The sequence below is a fragment of the Microcebus murinus genome, chromosome 19 (genome assembly GCF_040939455.1).
Source record: "Microcebus murinus isolate Inina chromosome 19, M.murinus_Inina_mat1.0, whole genome shotgun sequence".
NCBI classification, from domain to species: domain Eukaryota; kingdom Metazoa; phylum Chordata; class Mammalia; order Primates; family Cheirogaleidae; genus Microcebus; species Microcebus murinus.
The window spans coordinates 41,725,158-41,736,017 of NC_134122.1; the positions used below are offsets into that span (position 1 = coordinate 41,725,158).

Consider the following 10,860-nt stretch of genomic DNA (forward strand, 5'->3'; position numbering starts at 1 on the left):
CTAATTTTTTATTTTTATTTTTTTGTACGGATGGGGTCTCACTATTGCCCATGCTGGTCTCAAACTCCTGACCTCAAGTGATCCTCCCTCCAGAGGCTCCCAAAGTACAAGGATTACAGGTGTGGGCTCCTAGCCCAGAACTGAATTTTGTTAATAATGAAGCTTTACCACTTACTTGCTATATACATTTGTATATGTTATTTAAACTCTCTGAGTTAGTTTCATTATGAGTATGCCAGTAATTTCATGGAGTTGCTATGAAGATTAAATAGAACCTGAAAAGCACCTAAAGCAATGTCATGTATATATGACAGGTGTGACAAAATTGGCAGCTATTTATGGAGTTATTTTAGTGGACACCAAGCTCCAGTTTATGGTCAGAATCTCCTCTGCTTGATAAAGTTATCAAGACTTTTGGCTTACTTCCCAGATTTCAAAAGATAGGTATCTTACTAATTATGAAAAGAACAGCTAGCTATCTTTTGGAGGAATCTAAATTATCAGTGAGTACTGTCAAAAGACAAAATTATAACAAATTTAGTTTTAAAAATCTCAATTGGCTTTATTTGCAATTCTAGAATCAGGCAACAAACACTTCATTCAACAGCATATTAATAGAATAAGTATTCTAATGAGCAGAGCAGAAGAGATTGGTTTTATCACATTGGGGCTCAGGGAATAGTACCCCAAAATGAAGACCTCAGAAGCCACCTCACTGACTTTCTCTTGTCCTCCTGTTTCTTAGTCCCATGCTCCTCTGAGGCTAGAGAAAAGCTAGAATCCCTCTTCCCTCAAGGCAGGTCATAAAAACCAGAACTTCTTATCTGGATGGCCAGCCATAAAACCCAACATTATTCTGTTGGGTTACACTAGTCTTTAGGTCAAAATACCTAACAGTATTTATTTCCATGGGAAGGAAAGGAGAATTTGTGAGTTAAATCATATCTTTTAGTGCTCTCCCATAACTGAAGGCAGAAGAGTACTCTGTCCAGGGAATCTACAATTGGTCTTCCATGGAGCAGAATAATGGCTTTGATGTCTTGGCAGGCAGAGTCCAGCCTACTGGGGGGGGGTTCTCATAGTCTATACACCAGGGGCTTTCTGAGCCTCTTCTGAGCATTCATGGGAAGTTGTCTCTCCCTGACTGCTGCTGTTGTTGCTGCTATATTGGCATCTCTCGGCATGGAGGCATGTTGACAGTAATGCTTCATTGCTAAAGGTCACCCACTTCATGTCTTCCATTTCACCTTGAAAGTGTGAATGAAGAAGCTATGATTATACAAATGCATAAACCTTTCTGCTATTCTATTGGCATGATCATTATGCTACTCATTGTACGTGACAGTACCATGTGATGATTATTCTACTGTTACAAACGTCAAAAACAGTAGTATGGTTATCTGCAACGTGCCAGGAACCAGGGTGATGGTTCTTCAAGAATATTCCAGGAACTCCCTGCATCAGAATCATCTGGACACAGGTTACAAATGTGTACTTCTAGGTCCTGTCTCGGACCTAGCAAATTGAAATCTCTGGAAAATAGATCCAAGAATCTGCATTTTAACATCCACACTATGGTTTGAGAATGTATGAGATAATATGGGAGGAAACCTCCCAGAATTGATGAGATAATATGCGAGGAACTTGTTCCAGAATTACACGGTTAGGAAATGGAGAAAGTGGTATTTTAATCCAGGAATGCTCAACTTCAATGCCTATGCTTATTCCATTATGCTACGTTTCTAATTGCCAACGACAGTCATGTAACTTTCACTAAACCACTCCTATCAATTTTGCATACCATTTAGCTTATTAATGAACCCATAGTTTACAATGTCCTAAGATGCTGCACAATTTCTTTTTCATCTTTCTTTTTGGCAGAGAGATTTATCAGAGCATGGTGGAGACCACTCTGTCACTTTAACCGCTAGTAGTTCCTTTGTTTACTCTGCACCCCCAGACCTTTCCTTTCTTCCACCTTCCAGTCTTTCTTCTTGTCCCTCTGCTTCAGTGAATGAATTTTCCAATATGAAGTTTAAAATGAAAATTGAAAATGCAATGCAGAGCCTTGGTACCACTTTGCAGAATTTTCAAAGATTATTTGCACTTGTTTACAATAGTTATTTCGTATCTCTGCTGTTAGAATTGGTAATCATGATTCTGACCATAACTTTGCCCCGGAATTAAAGACAGTGTACAGGAAAACTATACTTTCCCTCATCCAGAAATGTAGACATAGAAGGGAATGAAAAGCCTGGAAACAAAGAAAAAGAGATCGACTTTCAAACACTGGACACTTATTCTGAGGCTAAAGTTGCGTTGTCTACCTATGACAGAACATGTCAAGGTGAATGTTATTAAAGTTCTGACTGTTTATGCTGTTCCAGTTATGTGAGGTCCATTTGTAACCTTGTTAGGAAAGAGGAAGATATTTGGCTTAGAAGTTAGGAGCCTCTAAACAGTTCCTGGGGCAGGGTGTCTTTCTGTGTAATACAGGCTTTTATGTGAGGACCCGAATGAATAACTGTAGGAGTCTGTTTCTCCTAATCGAAATTGCTCCAGGAATATAAGAAGTATCTAGAAACCTGAAATGCAAGCTTTTAGGAGGCAATGAAGGAGAACCTAAGGACAAGAGAACTGCAACAGGAACTCCAACTTCCTGGTCTGTCTCTCAAGGAATTCCCAGAGCTAAGGGAACCCTACCGTGCAAACAAGCATTTGCTAGGGGTTTTAAAACTATGATCCAGGGGAAAAGGCTTTGGTTTGGCCTTTTCCCATTTCCATGTTTAAGACTGCAGATTGAACTTCCTGTTATTATTATTTTTTTCCTTTTAGAATTATCTCTTGTTTTGGCTCTTTAATTATTTTTATTATACTTTCTACCTTTTTGTTAATTCTTTTAATTGGGGAAAGGAAGCACCGTATAAAGAATTATTCTTAAATAAGGGATGTTGGATTTCATTTCCTTCTAGTGAGCTCCACACAGGTTCCTCTTTCCTCAGCTCTGGTCCTCCCCCAGCAGGCAGCCATCTCCAGTCCCCTCTGTCCCTGTCACTTCCTAGTTGTACCTGGTTCCAGAGCTAATTCTGCCTAAGCCAGGAAGTCCATAGGCAGCAGGATGCCCCCACTAGTGGGATTTGGAATTAGTATTGGATGTTTCTAGAGTAAGCCTTGGGCATTTTCATGGCCACTGAGGCACACACTCCTCCTAATCAGTGTTTGTGCAGCCCACACAGCAGCATGGCTGCCTCGCTTCCCTCAACTGTGCTTGAGCTCATTTCCATTTTCTGCAGGTAAGTAGATTAGGTTGGAGCCACCACATCCACTTGGCTTTTGCCAGCCCCCATGCTCCCAGGGGGCTGACATTTCCCATAGGTCTGGGTTCCTGCTCCAAAGTAGACCGACCACCCGGAATATGCCACTGCTCTCCTACTGAACTCTGTTCTGCCATTTTGTTACAACTCCTGCTACAACGATGACCTGCTCCACTCATCCCTTTGGGTCCACAGCCCTCACCACGACGTATGCTTTTACAGGTTGACGTAAACTTTTACAGGTTGAAAACAGTGAGTCCGCGTGACATAAATTATTTATTCTAACTATAATAGCAGAGTGTTTGAAACATTCAGTTAATGATTGTGCCACTGCCCTCTACCCTGGGAGACAGAGTGAGACCTTGTCTCTAAAAAATAAAAATAAAAAACTCAACTAAAAAATCTGTTATGTGGCAAATAATAAATAAAATAATATTTATTTTAACAAATATTTACTATGTACCAGGTACTTTTCTAAGAGTTTTGTGAATATTAATTTGCTTAACACATATCATATTTTTGTGACATAGAATAACTACATTTTTCAGAGGAGGAAAATGATTCATAGAGAGTTAAGAAACTAGTTCAAGGTCGCAGAGCCAGCATTTGGGCTGGGTAATCTGCCTTTAGAAGCCAGGCTCTCAGCTACTGCACTATGCTACTTCTCTATGTGGTCTATGAACATAGAAAATATTTAATTGTCATAGCCAAAGCTTTAGTTGTTACATTTAGCATTACTTAAAATTATAACATATTATTCACATAATACCAGTCATGTAGAGCAGTTAGGCAGAGAATTAATTGTCTCTGCAGAAACTTCCCATATGGCTGTGGTCACTTGGTATGCCACGCATGGTGGGCAGCTGCGGTGCAGATGACTGCCACATTGCAGTGCATAGAACCCCTGTCCAGTCGAGTGGTGCGTGTGTTGAATTGTAACCCGGGTCTTGTCACCCTGCAGGGCACCAACGCCTACCTAGTGAGGACTGGCCCTAGGAGAATCCTCATTGACACTGGAGAACCAGCAATTCTAGAATATATCAGCTGTTTAATGTAGGCTCTAACTGAATTTACCATCGCAATCCAAGAAATCACAGTGAGTAATTGGCACCAGGATTGTTCTGGTGGCATAGGAGATAATTATGAAAGCATCACTAATGACACTATCTATTGTATTAAAAAAATCATAGAGGAATCCCCATAGAGAGTAAATTATAGGAAATGGAGAGCAACAATATGTTTTTCTGAAAAATAGAGATGTAATTAGGACTGAGGGAACCACTCTAAGAGTTGTCTCTTTTCAGGAGATTGCATCCTAGGGGAAGGAACAACTGTATATGTAGACCTCTATAATTATATGAACTCCCTAAAAGAATTATTGAAAATGAAAGCTGATATTATATACCCACGATATGGCCCAGTGATCTATAACACAGAAGCAAAAATTCTGCAGTACATTTCTCACAGAAATATCTGAGAACAGCAAATTCTTACATTATTTCACGAGAACTTTGAAGAATCATTTACAATAATGGAGCATGTAAAAATTATTTGCAAAAATACTCTTGAACATTGACATAAAATGGCTAAACATAATCTCTTGCTTCATTTGAAAAAACTAGAAAAAGAAGGAAAAATACTTAGTAACGCATGTCCTGACAAGAAATAGAAAGCCAACCTTTAGTTTCAGATTAATGAAAGCTGTGTTTTGTTTTGTTTTGCTTTTAGAGAATGGTATGTTTTCTTAACTATGAATTATTTATTTATAGAGACTGTAGAGTGTAAAACACTGAAAATAACCCTAGAATACTTTTAAATAATGTCATATTTATTCTGAAATATGTAAATTACATTATACATCTATAATATAGGTTATTTATCCAGTCTTGGTCTCAAACATTTTACCAAAAATTCAGAAGCCAACAGTTTATCAATTTTCAATAGATTACATAAAATGGTAACTTTAAAAATATTAAAATTTATATAATTAAAATAAGAAACTTTACATATTGTAGATGTAATGTCCTTATAGGATAGGGACTTTTGTTTTCTTATTCACATGTAGGAGACATACAAGTGCTACTATTCCACACTATTAACTTATTCATAAGATTTGTTACAGGATGTTTTCTATGATAAATCTTATCTGACACATATGGATTCAATACTTTATCATTTTTCTCTTGTGATTATGTAAGTTGGAATTGTTCTATGTCATCCATCCATTGAGGATGTCACTTGATATATGTGTCCTCTGCAAGTATACATTAAGATTTCCAAGGCAAAGGGCAGTATTTTCTATTTTTATATTGCAATGAAATCTCTCACATCTTCACACTAAAGCATCAAGTCCCTCCAATGTTGAATTGCTCTTGACCTTCACAATGTTCTTCTGAGCATCAAAGCAATATAATTTTACTATAAATTATAAAGCTAGATAAAGTTGAACATATCTGTGTAATGCCCAGCAGCACCTCAAACTCTAAATATCCCAAATCCCATAGTTTATTTTTTTCCATCCAATCTGTGCCTCTCAATATTTTTGCCCTCAGTAGAAGAAAATTGTCACCTATAACTTCTCTCTGCTAGCCACCAAATTCTAAGATTTCTCTATCACAAATGCCTCTTCTGTATCTGTCACCTCTTTTTCATTTCCACTGACCCTGACCATGTACAGGCTATGATTACCTCTCACACCTCTGCAATTGTTCCCTAATAGATTGCTCCGAATTCAATTTCTAATTAGTAGAATCCGTCCTTTGCATTTCTCCCCCTAATACATTTTCAAGCACTGACATGATTGCTACTTATTCACTCAAAACAACTTATAGAGAATAAAGTCCATATTATCTTACTAAGACATTCAAGGCTCTCCACATATAGGCCTTGGATTCCTAGCTGTTTAGTTCATTGAGGTTAGGACTATGTTTCTCCAAAAATCTGGTATGGTGCAGTAAGATCTGAGTGTGTGTGTGTGTTTGTTTATGTTTATATATTTATAAAGTGGAATCATAAACATTACTCTCAAACATTGTGATTGCTTAGCTGGAAATGTTGTCAAAGAAAAACCAGAGCCAAACAGTAGTTAAAATAGCAAAATCATTTTATTTCAGGAACCGTTGCAATAAAGGAGAAGAGACTTCAATGTAGATCTGGGTCAATACCACAGCATGGACAAGGGGGGATTTATTGCCAAGGGGCAGGATGGATATCAAGAGGTTGGAAAATTACTAAAAGGAAACATCAGGGGTGGGGAAAATTCTGGTTAAACAGACCTAACAGGATTCTTGCTGAAGACAGGCCAGGGTGGTCAAATACCAAGAGTAGGGGTGAGGAATTTGCTCAGTTATAGAGGGTAAGCAGGTATGAAGGGCTGGGTTCTGTCTAAACTAATTTTGCAAGATTATTTCTACAAATGGGTGATGCAGGTGCCACCAGATTGGAAGCCAAGGTGAAAGCCTAGTTGGAAAGAAGGCTTAGATGGACCTGACTAGAGTTTAGTCAAAGAGGGTCCTTTCCAGTGTGGTCACACTCAGAGATTGTGTGTGTGTGTGTGTGTATTAGTGCTACCTTAATTTACCACAGAGGGACTCCCAGGCAATCAGAGCAGTGTCACCATCTTTTGGGTACAACAGCAGGCACAGAGAAGGCTGACTCTGGACAGCTATTAATAGTTAACTGGCCTTTCCTCAGGCTGGGATGGGGAAAGGAGTCTTGATTTACTTTCAACATTCCTCAGATTAGACCAGACCCCCAATTACATAAGATCTTCAGTGATAAAAACATGACTTTTAAAAAGCCCATTTGTATTTTGCCACTTATAGCTTTTGCATTTTCATCAACAATTGTCTTAATTCAAGTCTGGAAGAAATAAAACGGCTCACACCACGCACCCCTATAAACTACCCAAATACCCTGAACCGTCTCAGCCTGGGACCTGCGGCAGCGCCCCCTAAAATATCGCGAGATCGCAAGCACAGGCGCCTTCTCCCGGCCTCTCGCGAGAGCACAGGACTCCAGCTTCCCGTCTGAAGATCTCTGGCAGCGGCGTCTCCTGGGGCAACAGCAATGGCGGCGTCGCTGTCCGAGCGGCTCTTCTCGCTGGAGGTGCTCGTAGACTGGGTGCGTCTGGAAGCTAGGCTGCTGCCGCCGTGCGCCGTTGCGGTGGAGCAGGAGGAGGCCTCGCCACCGCTCGCCCTGTGCCCCGCGGTGGCTTTCCGCCTGCTGGACTTCCCCACGCTGCTGGTTTACCCTCCGGACGGCCCTGCAGCGCCCGCCCCGGAACCGCGGCCCGGCGTGATTAGCTTCTGTCGCGGCAAGTCCTGTCTCTTCCGTCTGCACCCTGCCACCCTGCACCGCCTGCTCGTTAGGACCCCGCTTTACACCTTGCTGCTGCAGCTGCCCCCCGGGCGCCCGACGCCCGCCCCACAGCTCCTAGGTTCCTGCAACATCTCGCTGGCCGCCGCGGTCCAGAAGGTCGTGGGGCCGGCCGCCTCCAGGTGCTCCCAGGGTCACCGGGGAAGCTTCCCCCTGCGTAACCGAGTGGGGGAGCATATTGGGGACATTGCGCTGGCCTACCGCCTGACTGATCTGGGAAACCGCTTGCTGGGCCATCTTGAGCGGCCCGTCACCTTCACCTCCATAGCAGGTGGAGTGGAGCACGAGGAGGTGGAGGAGGCAGTGGAGGTCAGTTCCCAAGCCCCGCAGGAGAAACAGCAGCTACAGACGCCAGCCTCAGAGCCAAGCCCAAGAGACACTGATAGGCCTCCTGAGGGGTTAGACATCCCAAAGGCACAGAAGGATTTGAAGGAAATAGATGTCCACGCTGAGGCTACATCTGATAACGCCAGTTCTGTGGAGAATGGCAAAACCAACTCTGTTGTTACTTGTCCACATGCTTGCCATGGGAGGAGGAGTATTCCCCTAAATGAGGACGTTGCAGAGTTGGACATTGAAACCAACACATTTTGCCCTCCTCCTCTTTATTACACTCACTTGACTCGAGAAAAACCACCTTCTGCACAGGTTAAAATCACCATTGAGCCTCAAGTGAAGGTACTGGAGGAGTTGGATGGTGCTTTTCCAGAAAACAAACATGTAAATCCCCCAACACACAAAAGCTCTCTAAAACATACAAATTCTGCAACAGATGAGAGTCCTCCGATGCTTGTAAATCCTCCACATATTCAAGATATAGGAGCAGTTAATCAAACTACATGTCATACTCAAACTGAACAAAATAGAATTAATACAATAAGGCAGCTGCCTTTGTTAAATGCTTTGTTAGTTGAGTTGTCCTTGTTATATGACCAACCTATGGCAAGTCCTACTCACATACATCCTCACTTAGCCTGGTTATATAGAACTGAGGAAAAGAAGGCATCAGAATCTTCTGCCAAATCCACATGTCAGTCTGAATCTAAAGAAGGTAAGCTTTCAGTGGGGGAAGGTGAAAAGTCAGTCAGTCTTCAGCATAAAAAGAACCAAGTTGAAAACCCTAAGAAAGGTAAATATTTTGAAAAGAACAGTGGTACCTCCCAAAAAAGAGTTCCAAGGGGGAAGCTACTTTATGGCTTAACAAATACGCTAAGACTACGTTTAAAACAAACAAATCCTGATGTGTTGGTTGTACATGAAAAGAGAGAACAGTATAGAAAAATGCAAGCACAAATGTTGGGTACAAAATTCAGAATTCCATCATCCAAAGTTAAAATATTAAGCTTTCCAGAACAAAATCAGAAGTCACATCAGCTACCTAAAGATAAATCTTTAGATTCAGATACATCTTTTGCTGAAAATAGTGATACCTCAAGGCAAATTAGTGGAGATTTTGATGAGCCCAGCACAACTAAAGAAATTAAACTAAAATGTGCAACTGAAAAAAAGAGAGTTGATTGTGGTAAAAATAGAACCAGTAATGGTTCATTGAAAGAAATTGTGAGTCCTGTAAATTCCATTATTCCAGAAAGATTTACCCATACAAATATTTTGGAAGGAAACGTGGAAGTTCAAAGTCCATGTGTTTTCCCACAGGATGCTGTTGACAGAATTGTAGCAGATAAAGAAATAAATAATAGGCAGGATGAAACTACAGATAATGACATTCTAATTGCTGATGTGAATGAAAATAGATCACATGGAAATAGTTGCTATGAAAACATCTCAGAACTAAGATATTCAGATGACTTCACCAGCTCTTGCTATTCTGAAGATTTCTGTACTACTGAAGACACCAGCAGAAGTTTACAAGCTCATGATAGCAATCCAGGGGCAGAAAATCCAAAACATAGTCAATATACAAGTAAGCCTAGTGAAACAAGATTGTCCACAAGGAAAAATAGCAGTGAAAAGAGTTTTATTCTTAGCCCACCTTTTTCAGCTGGATCACCAGTACACTCACATAGGAGATGTCATATTTCAAAAACTCAGGATAAAAGTTTGGAGGAAGCATCTAGTATCTCTACCAGTGATTTATCTTCATCACATTGGGCTGAAGAAAAAGAAAACCAGATAGACCAAAATGGTATGCATGTTTCTAAAGTTATAAAGAGAGGTCAAGACATCTGTCAAGACATCTCTGTTAAACTTAAAACAAGAACTGGTTGCAAATCTGTAGAAAAAAGCCAGTCACCGCAGACATCTCAAGTGAGTTCTTACCTGCCCTCTAATTTGTCAGAACTAGAACTTAATGTCCTGGATAGCAGTACATCAGATCACTTTGAAGAAGACAGTGATGATGTTGGTTCACTAAATATTTCCAAGCAATGTAAAGATATTTGTGAATTAGTAATAAATAAACTTCCAGGATATACGGTGTAAAAATACGTGGTTTTAAAAAACATTTTTTAAAATGTGTACTGTTAGCAAAAAAAATTTAAAACTCTTAACATTATGTTTTAGTACATAAATTATGTGAATAAGTCTTTTTAAGAAATATAAATGTTTGTCATATCTTTGATATTTAAATAGTATTCTACCATTAAATCTGATAATATTGATCATGAAATCACCCTATAACCTATGTAAGATTTCTTTTTAAGTTGTTTAATCTTGTAAGAATAAAAGTATCATTCAAAACTGTCTCAAAGTATCTGCCCTAAAGTATTAATCATCCTGAAGCTGTCTTAATGCATGTCATTGAAAAAGAAGGCAAGTTAATGAAGATAGCTTCAAATTTTAATTGAAATCATTTAATGAATATAGAGGACTTACTGTGTGAGATGCAGAAAGGTACAAAACTAAGGTAGAGCCCCTGCTGTTATAAGAGCTTACAGTTTTATATAGATAAGAAGTCTTCCTTGACATGTAGACATCCTATATCCCTAAGAGGTGACGTTAATTTTATATGCTATCATAGTGCTCTGTACCTTTTTTTAAAAAAATCACAATTTGTTTGATTACTTGATTAGTGTTTATCATCCACTAGGGTTTGGTTGTGATGGGATGGACTGTCTTTGATTTATACACCAATCTATTCCTAATAACTAGCATAGTCCCTGGCATGTGATTGAGGTGCAATAAAAACATTCATTGAACAAAAGTCCAG

At 39.8% G+C, this 10,860-nt stretch overlaps 1 protein-coding gene and 1 pseudogene across 1 annotated transcript; both read left to right on the forward strand.

The window, feature by feature from the left end:
* Nucleotides 1-4,188: 4,188 nt before the first annotated feature.
* Nucleotides 4,189-4,998, forward strand: LOC109729610 (endoribonuclease LACTB2 pseudogene; annotated as a pseudogene).
* A 2,329-nt stretch (nucleotides 4,999-7,327) lies between these two features.
* On the forward strand, nucleotides 7,328-10,136 carry MAP10 (microtubule associated protein 10). The gene has a single exon (XM_012738236.3). The coding sequence runs from the start codon at nucleotides 7,383-7,385 to the stop codon at nucleotides 10,131-10,133; it is 2,751 nt and encodes a 916-aa protein (XP_012593690.2). The 5' UTR covers nucleotides 7,328-7,382; the 3' UTR covers nucleotides 10,134-10,136.
* The last annotated feature ends 724 nt before the right edge of the window (nucleotides 10,137-10,860 follow it).